The 16,392-nt window shown below is 40.6% G+C and overlaps 2 protein-coding genes across 2 annotated transcripts; one reads left to right on the top strand and one right to left on the bottom strand.

Moving 5' to 3' along the window:
* Positions 1-10,665: 10,665 nt before the first annotated feature.
* Positions 10,666-14,897, top strand: pabpn1l (PABPN1 like, cytoplasmic). Its single transcript, XM_075452725.1, has 6 exons — positions 10,666-10,963; positions 11,718-11,844; positions 12,352-12,419; positions 12,536-12,642; positions 12,747-12,834; positions 14,240-14,897. The coding sequence occupies exons 1-6, from the start codon at positions 10,892-10,894 to the stop codon at positions 14,564-14,566; spliced, it is 789 nt and encodes a 262-aa protein (XP_075308840.1). The 5' UTR covers positions 10,666-10,891; the 3' UTR covers positions 14,567-14,897.
* Positions 14,898-14,902: 5 nt separating this feature from the next.
* trappc2l (trafficking protein particle complex subunit 2L) lies at positions 14,903-16,244 on the bottom strand. The gene is made up of 5 exons (XM_075452835.1): positions 16,181-16,244; positions 15,735-15,907; positions 15,387-15,474; positions 15,159-15,238; positions 14,903-15,068 (listed from the first exon to the last, which is right to left on the bottom strand). Exons 1-5 carry the CDS (start codon positions 16,211-16,213, stop codon positions 15,023-15,025), a joined length of 420 nt encoding a protein of 139 aa, XP_075308950.1. The 5' UTR covers positions 16,214-16,244; the 3' UTR covers positions 14,903-15,022.
* Between the last annotated feature and the right edge of the window lie 148 nt (positions 16,245-16,392).

Below are 16,392 nucleotides of genomic sequence, written 5' to 3'. Positions count from 1 at the left end.
CCTAAGTCTATAAGGTCCAACAGTGCCCTTTCTACCGCCTGGATCAATTGCAATGCCTCCCTTGGTTGATTGTTGCGCACAGCCGGTAATCCCTGTAACTCTAGTACGATGTCGTCCGCTATCTGCGACATGTCCCCATAACAGTCCTCCAAAACCCGGAAGACCTCATCCGCAGTACGGCAATGAGACAGCCTGAGTTCTCTTTTCACTGCATCAACAATGCTGTCCAGCAGGTGAAAGAGCCTACACTCCGGGGAACCCGTGGGTTCAGCTAAGGCCTGAAGAGTCCCCCAGTTACTCTTCCATCGCCAATAGCTTCTCCTGTCCCCAGAGAACTTTGGTAGACTTAGGGGTGCAAGCACAATCCTAGGCCCGATAGACCCTTGAGAGGTGGCAGGCGCGCGCTGTCCTGCTCCATCACCATCTGGTGGCGCAGCGTGCGCTCCTCTCTGCTGCTGCAGTGAGCTCGAGAAACTAGGTCCAAATGTTGGGCTTCTGGACCACTGTGGTGGGTGTCTCTGTGGTGGCGCTTGGAGAGGCTCCAACAGGGCCCCTGTGCCTTGTGCCCCATCAGGACGGTCCACATTACCATCCAGAGCACTGCTGGTAGCTGCATTGGTTAGGTTGGTGGCTGGACCTGCACCTGCACTTTGCGCAACACCATCACGTGCCGTGCTGTCCCCACCACCGTCTGAAGGCCCATCCGGTTTATCAACGGTGGTCGTTCCTCCGTCGTTCACACCGCCTGCCAGAACACCACGGTTGCCATGCCCTGACTCTTTACTTTGGCGCATGTAGTTAGTCAGTGCAACTATAGTCATTTTTTTCTTCTCCTTGTAGTCTTTGAGGCAGGCTCGCATGACATCCACCTCCTTTTCCAGGACATAACGGTCCCAGGCTCGCACAAACTCCTCCAGTGCTTCGACTCTGCTCTCCAATGTTGTGTGCACCAAATCATATTGATCATGAGACAAGTGACCCGACTGGAGCGCTTCAGCCTGATCAAACACGTCCTCGAGGTCGGCCCTTAGACCGCCAAATTGACCTGATGCACAGCGGGACCACAATGTCTTTTTTATCTGCATCTCTGTGTTCTGGTACTTTGTGCGGCAATCGTGCAGCTTTTTTCTCACATCAGCTACATCCACTTCGTATGCACTTGCATCTTCCTCTTCCATAACAGCAATGTAATCAAAACTGCTATTACAGACTTCTTCATAACTGCCCTTGAGTGCCCTTAGTTCAAGCATAAGGTCGTGTTCAGTCAAAAGGTCCATGTTAAAATCGATGGCATTTGCTTTCCTATTAAAAGCTCCTTGTGCATAGGATCGCTTTTTCTTTAACTCTCCAGTCTGCCATGCTGACTCTTTTTGACCCTTCCGAGTTGCTCTCTTCAACTTATGACGTACTTCCGGTTTGACGTACCTGTGGCAAGATGGCAGCGGCCGACTTCCGGTGGCTAAGCGGCTCGCTAACGCTGTAAATTTGCAACGATCGGCTTATCCTATGCCGCCGCGCTAAACAGTCTCAGTTAAAGTCACTCAAGCACAGTCACAGACCAAACGGTGAATTCTTTTTGAGGGCTTTATCCGAGTCCGAGGCGATGTCCATCGGTGTCATCCACCTGACGTATCCTCGCTCGCCCCCGCAGTTCGCCGTAGTTGACACTGTCCAACCTCCGTTTCTCCGTCACGGGGCTGGCAGCAGTGTTGATTACTGTACGGTTTTATTAGACTATCTACTTTAGCCTAATAACTCCCACCGTAAAGGGTGTTCAGACTGATGAGACAGTGTCACACTCAAGCTCAAACCTCCGATCACTGTATTTTCTTTGGTTTATTTTGTATAAGCAGTTATGCTTTACATGCTAGCACCATACAGTTGACCGTGCCGTTCGCCAGGTAATCAACTGAAAATGAAACAAATATAAAACAAACCCACAACATTAATTACACGGACATATTATTCACTGTATAATCCGCATACATAAACATATTTATGGTATTTAACGGTATATTTTACAGTTTCAATCTCTTAACTCACCAGCTCAGCTTCACCAGTCAAAAACGACATTCATAAAAAAAGAAGATCCGGCAAGTCACTACATCCGCCCCAAATAAAAACGGGAGTAAATTCTAACACCATGAAATCACCACAAATATAACAAATGGTAGAAAATAAACCAACATGTTTGACAAAACGGGAGAACTTCACACACAAAGCTTAGGGCATAGTGGAAGATATGTATCAGTAATCTTAGACAAAGTCATAATTATCTCCTTCCAAAACTCTTGGATAATGGAACATTCCCAAAGACAATGAAATAGAGTCCCTTTACCACATTTAACACATAGATCAGGTGTGTTAGGATCAATACGATGTTGTACTACTGGAGTAATATATGTTCTCATCCATTTGTACTGAAGTAACTTAAACCGTGTATTTATTGTTTGAACTTGGCTTTGTAAGCATACATGCTTCCATTCTTCATAAGTTATTTCTTCTTTAAGATCTAGACACCAGGCATGTCTTTTATCATCTGAGGACTATTGATTTTGCAATGATACTGTGACAGAATCGAGAAATGAGTCCAGGTCTACCACAATAGTTCACAGCTATCATTTCAATAGTGTTCAGGGAAGGCATGTTTAAGGAGTTTTGAGTTTGTTTTATAAAATGTCTAATCTGCAAGTATTTGAAAAAGTGCATGGCATCAATGTTAAACCTTTGCTTAACATCAGTAAAACTTAAAATAACATCTTTATCATAAAGATCTGATATTTTGTTGATACCCTTATTAGCCCATATCTTAAAGCTAAGATCATTTGTACCTGGTGTGAAATTTCTATTTCCCCAAATGGGAGTAAATTGGGATAAAGCAGCATTTTCTTTTAAGTAGTTCAAAACCTTATGCCAGACAATCACTGTATTTTTAACAAAAGGATTTAGGGTACATTTTTTCAAAATAGAAAGATTAGCTGAGTGGAGATATAACTTAAGAGGGATTTTGGTGGTTGTCTTCTCCTCGATCCTCGCCCAGTTAGGGAATGATGTAGTGTCAAACCAGTATGAAGCCGCTCTCAATTGTGCAGCCCAATAGTATCCTTGGAGAAAAGGGACTTTTAAAGGACAAGACCGTTTTTTTGACATTGGGCCCTTGATTTCACATTATAACATGATGTTCTACTCACCCCTGCTTGTTGTTGGTAATTTGGAGCTGTTCCGAAGATATTCGAGAGGCGTCTGGCTGCTCTCTTGAGATATTCGGCCATGAAACGGTTTCCTATGGACAACGTTATACAGGCACAAACTATGCTGTTTATAATTTATTAATTACTGTACACTAGTACTGATAACGTGGAGGTGCGTCGCTTACTTAAAAAAATCCGGGTTACTGTAATTCTTAATTTTTGTCGTAAAGTGGGTGTTACTGACGTCATCGTCGTGCTACTACCACAGACAGCCCACAGACCTGCTGCCTATTTATTCATTCGGCTAAAATTCAAAATTACAGTAACCCGGATTTTTTTTAAGTAAGCGACGCACCTCCACGTTATCAGTGCTAGTGTACAGTAATTAATAAATTATAAACAGCATAGTTTGTGCCTGTATAACGTTGCCCATAGGAAACCGTTTCATGGCCGAATATCTCAAGAGAGCAGCCAGACGCCTCTCGAATATCTTCGGAACAGCTCCAAATTACCAACAACAAGCAGGGGTGAGTAGAACATCATGTTATAATATGAAATCAAGGGCCCAATGTAAAAAAAACGGTCTTGTCCTTTAACCCACCCCTATCATATGGTAAATACAAGAGAGTCATGCGTAACCTGGGGCATCTATCATTCCAAATAAAATGACAAAAGATCTGCTTCATTTTGGCAAAAAAAGTTAGTAGGAGGAGCAAGTGGAATGGTTTGAAAGAGGTGAAGGACCTTAGAATATTCATTTTCAGAACATTAATACGTCCAATCATAGACAGTGGCAGGGATTTTCATCTGTTTATAGAGCCTGTCACAGGCTCGACTATGGGGTCATAATTAGTGGTTACCAATGATTCCATTGTTGGTGTAATTTTAACACCCAAATATGTGAAACTATCCTTAACATTCTTGAAGGGAGTGTATAGCGGTGGGGTTATTCTTTCTGAGCTTTTCAGGAACATAATTGTAAATTTTGTTGCATTAACTTTATAGCCAGAAAAACTCCCAAATATTTCTATAGTTTTCAAAAGGGCAGGTACAGATTGCTTCAGGTTGGTCAGGAAAACAACCACATCATCAGCAAAGAGTGCTATTTTATTCTCAATATCATTTATGTTAATACCGGTTATCTCAGGGTTATTTCTGATTGCAATAGCCAAGGGTTCTATAGCTAATACAAAAAGAAGAGGTGATAAGGGACATCCTTGTCTTGTGCCTCTGGAGAGAGGAAACTGTTTTGATACTATGTGATTTGTCAGTACTGATGCCCTTGAGTCATAGTAGAGGATCTTAATCCAGTTAACTGTTTATACCAAAACGTTGAAGGATTTCAAATAAGTATGTGTGTTCCACCATATCAAAGGCCTTTAAACAGTGGTGTCAAAAGTACACACATTTGTTACTTAAGTAGAAGTATAGATACTGCAGTTTAAAAACACTCTGGTAAAAGTTGAAGTATCAACTTGACCTCTTTACTCAAGTAAAAGTGAAAAAGTATGTGCTCCAAAACCTACTTAAAGTATAAAAGTATAAAGTAACCTTTAAATAATTAAAAAAAACAAACAAAAAAAAAACACACACACAAAAAGGTAGATGCCACTATATGAATTGCAAACTTAATTTGAAAACTGATTAGTTCTACATGTGGCCCAAGACAACAATCATAAAACCATTACTGTCAAAGACAAAGTCACTCAAGGAGCATGTTCTTTCTCAAACTTTATTGGAATTTAATTACTCGTGAGGTAGTATTCAAGAGGTAGGTCGTGAGGTATTCATGTTCGTCCCATCAAGAAAACAAAAAAAAAGTCTTACTGCCTGAAAAATTAAAAGAAAAAAGATATACACACGCACGTTCCCCCCTTTATCATAGCTGACAGTCAAGACAAAAAATGAAACGAAAATGAGCTCTTTATCACTACATACAGAGCACCTAAAACGGTCTGAAAATGGCACGGAGTAGGAGAGTGCAACAATTTTGCATACACACTAAGATTATGTGAGACGTTTCGCGCAGCTTGGCGTTTGCAGTTTGTAGAACACCTGCTTGCTTCTGACGAATGACGATTTCCTTGTGTGTCAGCACAAATTTGACGAATAGCCTAACTGATGAGTGTTTGCGTTATATGATTCATCCAATTACACTCGTTCTCACTAGGTGTGGATAGCGCCACTGATCTGTATTGGATGGCACACATGACGTGAAATACATAAACATTAAACTGAAGCCAAGAGTTAAAAAAAAAAAAAAAACTGAAGCCAAGAGTAACGAGGCTGTTTGTTTTGAAAATGTAAGGAATAGAAAGTACAGATACTTGTGTGAAAATGTAATGAGTAGAAGTCAGAAGTAGGCAGAAAAATAAGTAATGGAGTAAAGTACAGATACCTAAAAAGTGTACTTAAGTACAGTAACAAAGTATTTGTACTTTGTTAATTGACACCTCTGCCTTTAAAGCATCTAGACCTATTATGGCCATGTCAGATGTGCTTGCTATTTGAATGGAGGAGGACTGACAGACACGCCCCCTATTCAAACGAACCAACTGGAAAGCAGTTTTGACGATTGTTCTGCCCCTTAACCCCTTCCATGTTGCAAATATGTCCTATTTTGGAGAGGTTTTTAGACCAGGACTTTAGGATGCAATAGCTTTTGTTTAACATGCTCCACATTCTCCATTGAGGGTTTAAATTCAAGTAGATACTTGGGGCAAGACATCCAGCCAACTCCAGCTTTTTATTACCTTCATTAAGTCTACATTTCAGATCATTATATACAACAAAAACATCCGAAAATGTGAAAATCGCCTTTTTTTTCAGCAGCAAGGGGTTAAGGTTACGGAGGGGGGGAAACACAAAAAATAAATAAAGCTATAAACTTTGCAGATATATGCTTTTTTAAAATCACCACCTAGCAACCCCCCCCCCCCCCCCCAGCCCCCCCGTAGCCACGCCCCTGACGCACAATGGTGCTAGCACCTGATTTTAAAGATGAAGCGCATCACACAGCAAGGCAATCCTTCTTAGCACATGAACTGAAAGTCAAAGTCCTACATGTAACCCAATAGAGCGTGTGGAAGAACTTGGAGTGACCAGCCCATGTGGGGAAACCCACCGACATCCCAGAGCTGAAGTCGCTCTGCACAGAAGAATGGACTCCAACCTGATCTACAGGAATGAATTAAATAAGTTTACAGAGCACAATGGGAATCTACCAAAATTTTAAAAATGCAAATGTTAATGTAGTTCTTCCACTCAGATTTGTAATACTGGATGAACAGGTACAATTTAGTAGAATTAGTCTACCTTTAGGAGTTATGCGAAAATATGAAGACTATTTATACATTCTGGTACATTCTGGTATACATCAGGTGTGTACATTTACTATAAAATATGAATAATTATGAAGTTTTAAAAAATGATATATTATTTTAAACTTTCAGTGATTTTTGTTAAAGACTACCAAAATATATCCCTACACATTTATCATTACATTTTGAACAACTTCACCAATTTCTTTTATATAGTAATACAACAACACACAGAGGATGAAAAATAACATGTAAATATGAAAATAAACTATAACATATAACATTTTATAGCATACAGTGGCCTTCATAATATTTGGGACAAAGTCACATTTTTTTTTGAGTTACCACTCTGCTCCTCAATATAAAATTCAAAATCAAACAATTTAGATGTGATTAAAGTGAGCATTCAGAATTGTGTGAAAATTACTTGACATTTCAAGTAATTTTCACACAATTTTGTTCCACTGTGTAGAAACTACAACTATTTTATACACAGCCCATGAGGAGAGAAACTGCGCCAATGAAAGTGAAGGAGGATATTATGAGGCTGAAACACCAGAATAAAACCAGGCATCAGTCAAACCTTAGATGACCAAAATTGACTGTCTGGAATATCATTAAAGAGAAAGAATGCACTGGTGGTCTCTGTAATCGCAAAGGGACTGGTAGGCCGAAGAAGACCTTCCCTGCTGATGACTTAAGAATCCTCACTGTGGTAAAGAAAAATCCTCAAACACCTGTGCAACAGATCAGAAACAGTCTTCAGGAGGCAGGTGTGTCTTTGTCAGAGTCTACTATCCGCAGAAGAGTTCATGAACAGAAATACAGAGGCTACAGGACGGCCAGATTACAGTTTGCAAAAAAAGCACTTAAAGGGGTCTGCCAAATTCAGGAAAAAAGTGTTATGGACAAATAAGAGCAAGATGAAGCTGTACCAGAATGATGGCAAGAAGAAAGTGTGGAGATGAAAGATCCTGTCAAGATCCAAAGCATAGCAGCTCATCTGTTAAACATGGTGGTGGGGGTGTTGTGGCTTGGGCATGTTTGGCTACCACAGGTATAAAAAGTGTAGCAATTTCTACATGGGGGAATTCAAATTATTGAAAATGACTTTGAATTAAAGTCTGGAATGTGCCATGTTATAATGTCTCAACTATTTAATTTAGAATCATACACTGAGGAGCAGAGGGGTAATTCAAAGAAAAATGTGATTTCGTCCCAAACATTATGGAGGGCGCTGTAAAAAGCACAAGAAACCAAAACATTAGAACAGTTCAATTACAACAATCCTCCATCCAGGAGTGCAAGAATCTATCCCAGCTAATACTGGGCGAGAGGCAGGGTACACCCTAGTCAGGTCGCCAATCTATCACAGGACCACGCAGAGAAATGACCATGCACACTCACGCTCACTCAAGGGTAAATCTAGAATCACTTAACCAACTAATCACCTAAAATGCAAGACCCCAGCTGCAAGCCCCATAACACTAAAGGTCTAAAGGGGCAGAATGGTCAATCATAGCATTTAAAACCAGACATATCTGTTCTAATATGTTAAAATTTGCCTAATTTAATTGAATCAAAGTGGCTCAGACTTTTAGAACTGGAGCAGCCTTGACTTTCAGCTGTAGCCTCCTCACAAAGCCAGCGTCATACTGGGTTTTGTGAATAAAACTGTCATTGGTGAAGTGTAGTGATCAAATCCTAATCTTTTCCCCAACTGTGTTTCTGGCCAAGAAAAACAAACCACATCAACTGATCCAAGATTACTGGGTCTTTGGGGAAGCTAAAAAGGATAAACTTGCCCTCACAACCAAAGCCACATTTGGCTCGATGACATCTCTGAAGCAAAAACAAAGCACCTTGCTCTGAAAAGTACTGGCGGATCACTTGTTCCTTCTGGTGCGAGAACTAACCAATTCTAAAATGATCGGGATGGATAATGTCCATGCCCTAGCTCCCATGGGCATAAAGTGCCCAAAGAATTCCACTATAAAAGGAAATCCTGCCATTACCTCACTGTGATGTGTAAGTGAAAAGGTTGTATAAAAAAAGTCTAGTTCCAGACTACTGGATAACACTTGTTCTTTAAAAATGCTAAAACATGCATCTTTTTTTATTCTACTTTGGATGATGTTTTAAGGTGATAATACATATTGTAACACCGAGTATAAGCCACAAAACATGGAAGAGCATGCCTTGGGACCTTTAAGATTCAGGGTATGTTGTAACCAGTGGCGGCTCCTTCATAGGGGCGATTTGTGAGACGCACTACCAAACACGGAGTTTTTTTTTTTTTTTTAATCTAGTTGCTAAGGCGGGACTGATCTACTGTAGGCAAACTGGTTGTATATGTCATTGTCCAATCAGATTAAAGCTGCGGTCGGCAACTTTTTTTTAGTCATATTAGCTTGAACTGTCATGGGATTCTGGAAGTAGAATATTAAATAGGCTGTTTAAGAAAAATAATGGAATCTGTGGCTCCCTCTGAAGCCTGTAATCATGCTTGCAAAAATCGAGCGCTCCCGGCTGTTTTTATCCAATCAAGTTAGGGTGGAGGAATCCTACCTGTCAATCACAGCTTGTGCACATGCTGCTGAGCATGAGTCTGCCCCAGCTTGTGTGCGCTCACACTGGTGTGAACTCACGTGCACAACCTTGTTCACAGAGGGGGAGGGGTTTGGGGGGCAATTCGGAGCTTGTTAGAGGTTGGGGGAGGGACCTGAAAGTTGTATCAGTTCGAATTTTCCGACTTTAGACTCGCAATTTTGAAAACCTGCCGACTGCAGCTTTAAGGTCGCGCCTGGTGTTGCTACGCCCATTTTGTGCGATTTCTGTCAGGGTCGAATTTGCACCAGGAAGCTCCCATTGACATGAATGGTCCGTCAGTTTTTTTCAAAAATCCTGCTCCCAATGCATTCTCTATGAGGGTTTATGTGCTCGCACAAACGACGCACGACGTGCTTTCGTCATATGTCTGTTGCGCGGGACCATGAACATTCTACGTTGTTGTTGTAACATTGTGGTTTTCAATAAAGAAAAAAAAAAAAAAGAAAAAAAAAAAACATTCTACGAAGAAGTTTGGAAGAATTTTGCGGGATTTTCGGGCTAGCCTTGCGAGGTAAAGATGAAACCCAGGGCTCCACCAACCCTGCTATTTTTCGAGGTAGTATTTGATGTAGCTAAATAACTTAACCTTTTGTGCTCAGTCATTGACTTGTAATGATTTAAATCTTTTATATAATGTTGACAATGATAGCAGAATGTATAATGACACATTTATTGTTAATGGTGCAGTATTATATTTAAAAAAGAGAGAAATCTCACATAAGTAAGCTGCACTTAACCATGTTTGACAACTGGTTATGCTTTTCTAAGTCATATTTTCCAAAACTTCAATAAACACTTGACTTGGATTTATATGCTGTCATTTTAATTACATTTTTTAGAATGAAAATTGAATGAATCTTATCATTAAGAGCTTATGTGTTTACTTATTTCATAGAATCCTGGAACAATATGAGGAAAATAAATAAATAATGGTTAAGGTGTAATATTAACTGATTGGCAAATTATGCAAAAAAATAACTAAAAATTATTACAATAAATTATGCTACCTAGACAAATATACCTCAGTCCTATGGACTTTTATGGTACTTATGGACATAACGGACATAACTTTGGTTATTTGGCAGACCAAATAACCCCTCGACTCTGCGCTGTGTTTATTTAAGGAAGACAAGGAGTTTCTGGACGATTGGACATTTTATTTCCTGTGTGGGAACATAACAGGTTTGCACAGCACACTCTGATGCAGCTTTCACATACTGGAAATTGCACTACCTAAAAAAAATGTCAGGAGCCGCCACTGGTTGTAACTTATTCCAAGCAAAATAAACATCTTGTTAGAAGCAAAACAATAACTTGTAGTACTTTTCTTCAAGGAGGTGGCTAAGTCTGTAGAAAAGTTCAGAGCTGACTGGGCTTCATAAATGAGAACAAACCAATGCTTGAGTCTATGGGAGGAAATAATAATATTATTATTGCTGTTAGGCCATTACACAGGGGTGGGGGTGGGGTGACATGGGCAACAAGGGCCCCATGCATGACTTACACACGTCCCTGTGAGGAAGACCCCTCCGCCTTACCCCCACCCCTCCTCCTCCAGCAGCATCACTCTCACGTGCGCTCCTCGGTGTCAATCAATCCAGCGCGTCATGAGTCCCCTGCACAGGTGATATCTATTAGCTTACCTCATATGTGGTCGGGTGTCACGTCTGATCGCTATCTACCCCGTTTCCTTCCGGTGAAAGATATTTTTTGTAGCGGTTTTTGGCTAGCTGCGGTCGGCTTTGCAGATGCTAAGTCTTAGCAGTGAGCATGGCGGAAAATCATCTGGAGTACCGCTACTTAGAGGGCGAGCCCATCGGTGAGCATTTCAACGAGGACCCGGTGAGTCATCATTGTGTTTGTGGGGATCCTAAAAGTTGCTGACACCTTTATGGGCACGCACGTCGGTGGGGCTTTAATGGGAATCGTCACGCAGGCAATCGCACGCTTTGTGGTGTCGTCGTAAATGTAGGGTCTAAATTAAAGCTACACCAGTTAGCCACATCAACGTGAATACGAAGCTGTGGGGGCAGTCAGGTGCATTGTGAGTGTCCGCCAGCATTGTTGTGGATGGCCTATGTTGTGTGGGCCACCGTTTGTACGAAAACACCTCGGGTTTAGATTAAAGGGTTGCTCTGAAATCTTAAAAACACTATCTGAACCGCCTTCAGGCCTATAGTCCATGTGTATACAAATCTGCCAGAAATGAGTATACTAATGGCCTGGAAGGCTATTGACTTGCTAAGGTTACAATGAATTTACAGCTGTGTTAAAATGTAATGTGTCCCAGAGGCTTGCTGTGATGATTTACTTCATGCACTCAAAGGAATTCACTTGAGTTGTATTTTGATGATGTCAGAGTACACTGACCCAAATCAGACCTACTTGTGTACCCTTGGGACCACTTACTGACCCCACATATTATGAATGGAAATACCTGTAATGTATTTTTTTTTTCTTTGTTTATTTTATAAACCACCTGCATTATTTATTCAGATTCACTCTTAATTGATAAAACTTCTGTATTCTTTGAATGTGTTCCTTCAGTTTTAGCCACATTGGGTTTTAAGTGCTGGTTACTACTCTTGTGTCTCAGGAGCTGATGGCCATCAAGGCCAGGGTTCAAGAGCTGGAGATGGAGGAAGACATGGAAAGACCGAAAGAAGACGAGGAAAGATGTGATGCGGAGGAGATGCAGCTCCTGACCAGCAGCCCTCGGCCTGGTGAGACAGCTCATGTATTTAATAGGCCAAGTGGTTTGTTGTTATCCATCTAAAAACTATACTCTCAGGAAGTGTCAAAGTGTTATTACCCTGCACCCACCCATTAGGTCTATAGCATTGTAGCCTCCAGGCAGGTGAGGTAACCACATTCTTCACCATCTGGCTAACACCTGGGACACCTCACTGTGGTCACCACAGTGTTCAGATGTGTCTCCTCAGTGCCAAATGAGACGAAGCAGGAAGCCTCAGAAAGCCAGAAGTGTCCTTCTTTCAGCCTGTGGCTATTTTCTGCCTCTGCGCTTCTCCTCTTCGCTCCCTTACTGTTCTTCCTTAGAACAGAGATGCAATCAGAGGGGTGCACTCTCTATTTTTGTCAAAGATGAAATAAGGACGGATGTTGTTGAAAGATCATTCCATTTCATCAGGTGGAGGGGAAAAAACAAAACAAAACCCTGTATAGAGTCTTTGTATTGCAAAGCACTGTGTATATTTTCTTTCTCACCACAGGACCTTTCTACAATATGACTCCCGAGGAGAGGATGGATGCAGACAACAGATCAGTCTATGTGGGAAACGTAAGGCCTGTGTATCTCTTTTCATCATATTTGCCGTGTATATATATATATATATATATATATATATTTTTTTTTTTCCTCCACAACTCAATTCTGACACGCTTAACAAATCCCAGGTAGATTATGGAGCTACTGCAGAAGAATTGGAGATCCACTTCAACGGCTGTGGTCCTGTCAACAGAGTTACCATTCTGTGTGACCGGTTCTCTGGCCATCCCAAGGGGTAGGTGCACGATTTTATACTTTTTGCTACCCGTCACTGTTTGACTCTTGCACGAAACTGTAAGCATCCATACTCAACGTTCTCTCCTTTCCTGTCCTTCGCAGCTTCGCATACATTGAATTCTCTGATCGAGACTCTGTGCAGACTGCTATTGGTTTGCATGAGACGCTGTTCAGAGGAAGAGTCCTCAAGGTAAAATCCACTACATTTTGTTTTTGAAGAAGAATCCCCACAACTGTTCTCATGTCAGTCAAATCTCAGTGGGCTCGTTGTGCAGTACGACCTATAGCACCTATGAGGAAAAGTTTCCAGCAGAATCACACTTGGTTTATGCTATAAGAACTGCTTTCAGCAACACTTTACTGGGTGGGGATTTACTTTTTTTTTTTTTTTTTTTTTTTTAAAAGATTTGTGGCCAGACATACAGGAGAGTAATAGTTTATACTTCCATTTTCTTAAGGATGTGTTTTTTTTTTTTTTTTTTTTTTTTTTTTTTTTTTTTTTTTAAGAATTATTGTTCTTCCTTACCAGATGACCATACTGACAAATTGAAATAACTGAAGATACACACGTAGCCACATAGGACAAATCGCAGCGACAATATCCTGGCAGCTCCTCAAGTTACTGCTGGAGGAATGCTTGTTTTGTGAGCTTGTTGCTGATTATTGGATAATTGACTGCTTTGTTTAAGCAGAACGATGTCAGTACTTTTGTCGGATATTTAATTTATATTGTACCCTTGGAAGACATCGATAGTTTCTTGGCGACTCAAATGCTGCACTTGAACCAGTATTTGTGTGCGTGTATTTATGTTTACCCCAAGCATAGTTTTGTCATCACAACAATAAGATAACTTTAGGCTTGTTTTTCTCAAATCTAAATTTAGATGACACTGCTGAATTCCAGTGAATTTGTAGTATGGACTCTGTATTAACTTATCTAGATTTACTCACTGTTTTTGTAAATGGACTAATGAGACTAGACTGTCATTTAATAAAGACTCCATTTAGTTGGTGGAGAACATGCTTTTAGCAGCTACTAAGAATGACCCTGCAACCCTCGTACACCTGTTAGTCATATTCTCACATTCCTCTTGGCAAAACGGTGTTGAGTTCTGTGTCCATCTTTTCGGAACGATGTTGTCACGTTCAACTGGGGGGCGGATATTATCCTCGGTGCCTGACTTCGTTCAGTCTGGCCAATGCATTATTCTTCCATCTAATCAGATTTTGCTTATCTTAATCTGAGTTATTCAGGTGCCGCTTTAGTGAGGAATGACCTCTGTGTGGCAGCTCTGCAAGAAAGTGGAGCACGAGTAGCCTGATCTAGGAAATCTGTTTGTCATATCAAACTTAATCCATTGAAAGCCGGGTGAAGTCCATAATGCTTTTGAGGCATTTTAAGGCTTTTTTTTTTTTTTTTTTATAAGAATAGGTGATGGAAAGGAGATGTACCAGAGCTCACCTGTCATACCAAAGGTCTAGATACTTTGTAATTTTTAGTCACTTAAATCGAAATATCAAACTTGTCTGCTTTATCATGTAGTGTGCATACATAAAGGGAAAATGGTTTAAATTCCCCATTATTTGACTTTCAGGTATTGCCTAAGAGAACCAACATGCCAGGCATCAGTACCACAGACAGGGGAGGACACAGAGGAGGCCACTCCAGAGGCAGAGGCCGTGGATACCGTCCTCCTAGATACCAAAACGGTTCTCGAGGCAAATTCCGGTACCAGTCAACAAGACCACCTCACCAATCGCCCCATCCTTATTATGGAGGACCTTCAGGAGGAAAGAGACAGGGACACATGGAGTACCATGAACAAGCGCCAAAAAGATACCCATGTCTTCTTCTCATCACGCCACCATCAGATGAGATGGGGACGGGGTCGAGCGGCCCGCACTACCCTCAACAACGCTAGCCCTACTCACGGCCTACATCCCCTTGTGGGTGGGTAGATGAGGGGATTTTAAAAGGCGAATACTTTCAGGCATTACTGATGTACAGAACTGGTCCCTGCATCAGCCATTCATTGGTGAGATATGACGAAGGCGGACAAAGATCCCTGTTGTTACATAAACTTATGTTGGTGTGAATGCATGAGACAGTCCTCATTGTTATGCAGTTGCATCTGTTTTTACAAGTTTATGGGAATGTTGTGTTGCTGCCTGTAATATATAAACCCTTCCAATGCCTAACTTATAAGTTCTCTGCTATGTGAATAAATAAAAATGGTAAAATAACACGCATAACGATGTCCAACAACAAAATTTAATCACAATCTTGCATTTCATTACTCGATACAACATATAAACAAAAGAATAAGAGGTGGTCTGTACAGTGGATGTTCAACAGAAGGGAAAGCATAGGCTGGACGTCAACCAGTTTGCACCATCATTCCAGAAACTATCCCATTGAAGGTCCTGGTGGATAATGAATTGGATAAGTGTTAAATACTCAGAAGTACCAAAAATCCTCATAACTGTTGGAACATGTATAAAAGACAAACTTACTTGGACTGAATGGGGTCCCCAGGATTGTGGAACGGGTTGCACATTACATCAGTAAAAGAGTTGTGCAATTTTCTGAACATCTGTAAAAGACCAAGTAGTGGGAGGGAGTTGAAATTTTTTTTTTAAGGCCAACTTGATGTAGCATTTCATTTTAGGTGGTCCTTAAGTCTGAACTTGAGAAAATTAATTTCAACTTAGAATGAAATCCATTTATAGGACTCGACTTACACTTCTTATTTCGTTGTCCCGCAATGATGTATTTGAGGAATCCACAACAATCACAAATTTCACCTTTGAGTTGGTAACGTACCCATATCTATTTTTTTTTTTTTTTTTCAAGTCAAGGATGTAGTAGTGGTATTTGGACTGCATTTTTTTCCCCCCAGACTGAAGGACTTTTCTTGATCAGCAGCATATTAATTTGTGATAATTCAATAAGACATGTCATCTCCTGCTCAATAAAAGATTGTTAGATCACAATTTTACTCATTAATATATTATTTAAAAATATAAGTCACTTGGATCACTTGTATTCTGAGCTTTACCAGGCTTTAATCTGCAAAAAACAAAGGATACACTTTATAGTCCTCAGTTGGGTAAAGCAGACCCAGGTACAACTCTCTCTGGTCTCCCAATGATTTGCCCACTGCTGAGATCTTCTCCTCAACAACATCCAGAGAGGTGTGTACCGTGTAGTGAAACTTCAGCTCATTTTGAGTGGGCACACTGCGGATATACAGCGGGTAGTTCTGAGAAAAGACCAAAAAATAATATACACGCATAATAAGGAACCTGTTAAAAGCACAATCTTTGGGCAACTTGCTTAAAATCTCCTGAAATAACTGACATAATTTAACAGCTGTTAGCATAAAATGATGCTAATATTAGCTCCGTTGGGGTGTTTTAACGTGCTGAATGTTATAACAAACATTAAAAGCTGTAGCCGTTTATGAAAATATGGAACACCTATCATAAAACAGATAAAGTAAAAAAAAATGGGGATATTTAATTGTCATATTTACCTCTTTTGCGATCACTGCTATGCACACCGCCATGTTCCTGTCAGCTGCTATCACGTGATAAGTTGCATTCAAGTGCTGATGGAAAAATTATCATCATGGAGAAACCAATTTTATTAGCTACCTTATATCGTTAGTATGTCTGCTGATTATTCACTGAAAATTTATAGAAAAGTCACAATTCAGTGATGAATCATAAAACGCCACTTTATAAT

The sequence above is a fragment of the Odontesthes bonariensis genome, chromosome 1 (genome assembly GCF_027942865.1).
Source record: "Odontesthes bonariensis isolate fOdoBon6 chromosome 1, fOdoBon6.hap1, whole genome shotgun sequence".
Classification (NCBI taxonomy): domain Eukaryota; kingdom Metazoa; phylum Chordata; class Actinopteri; order Atheriniformes; family Atherinopsidae; genus Odontesthes; species Odontesthes bonariensis.
Note: the sequence above shows the minus strand (reverse complement) of the source record. Positions and strands in the feature narration are given on the sequence as shown.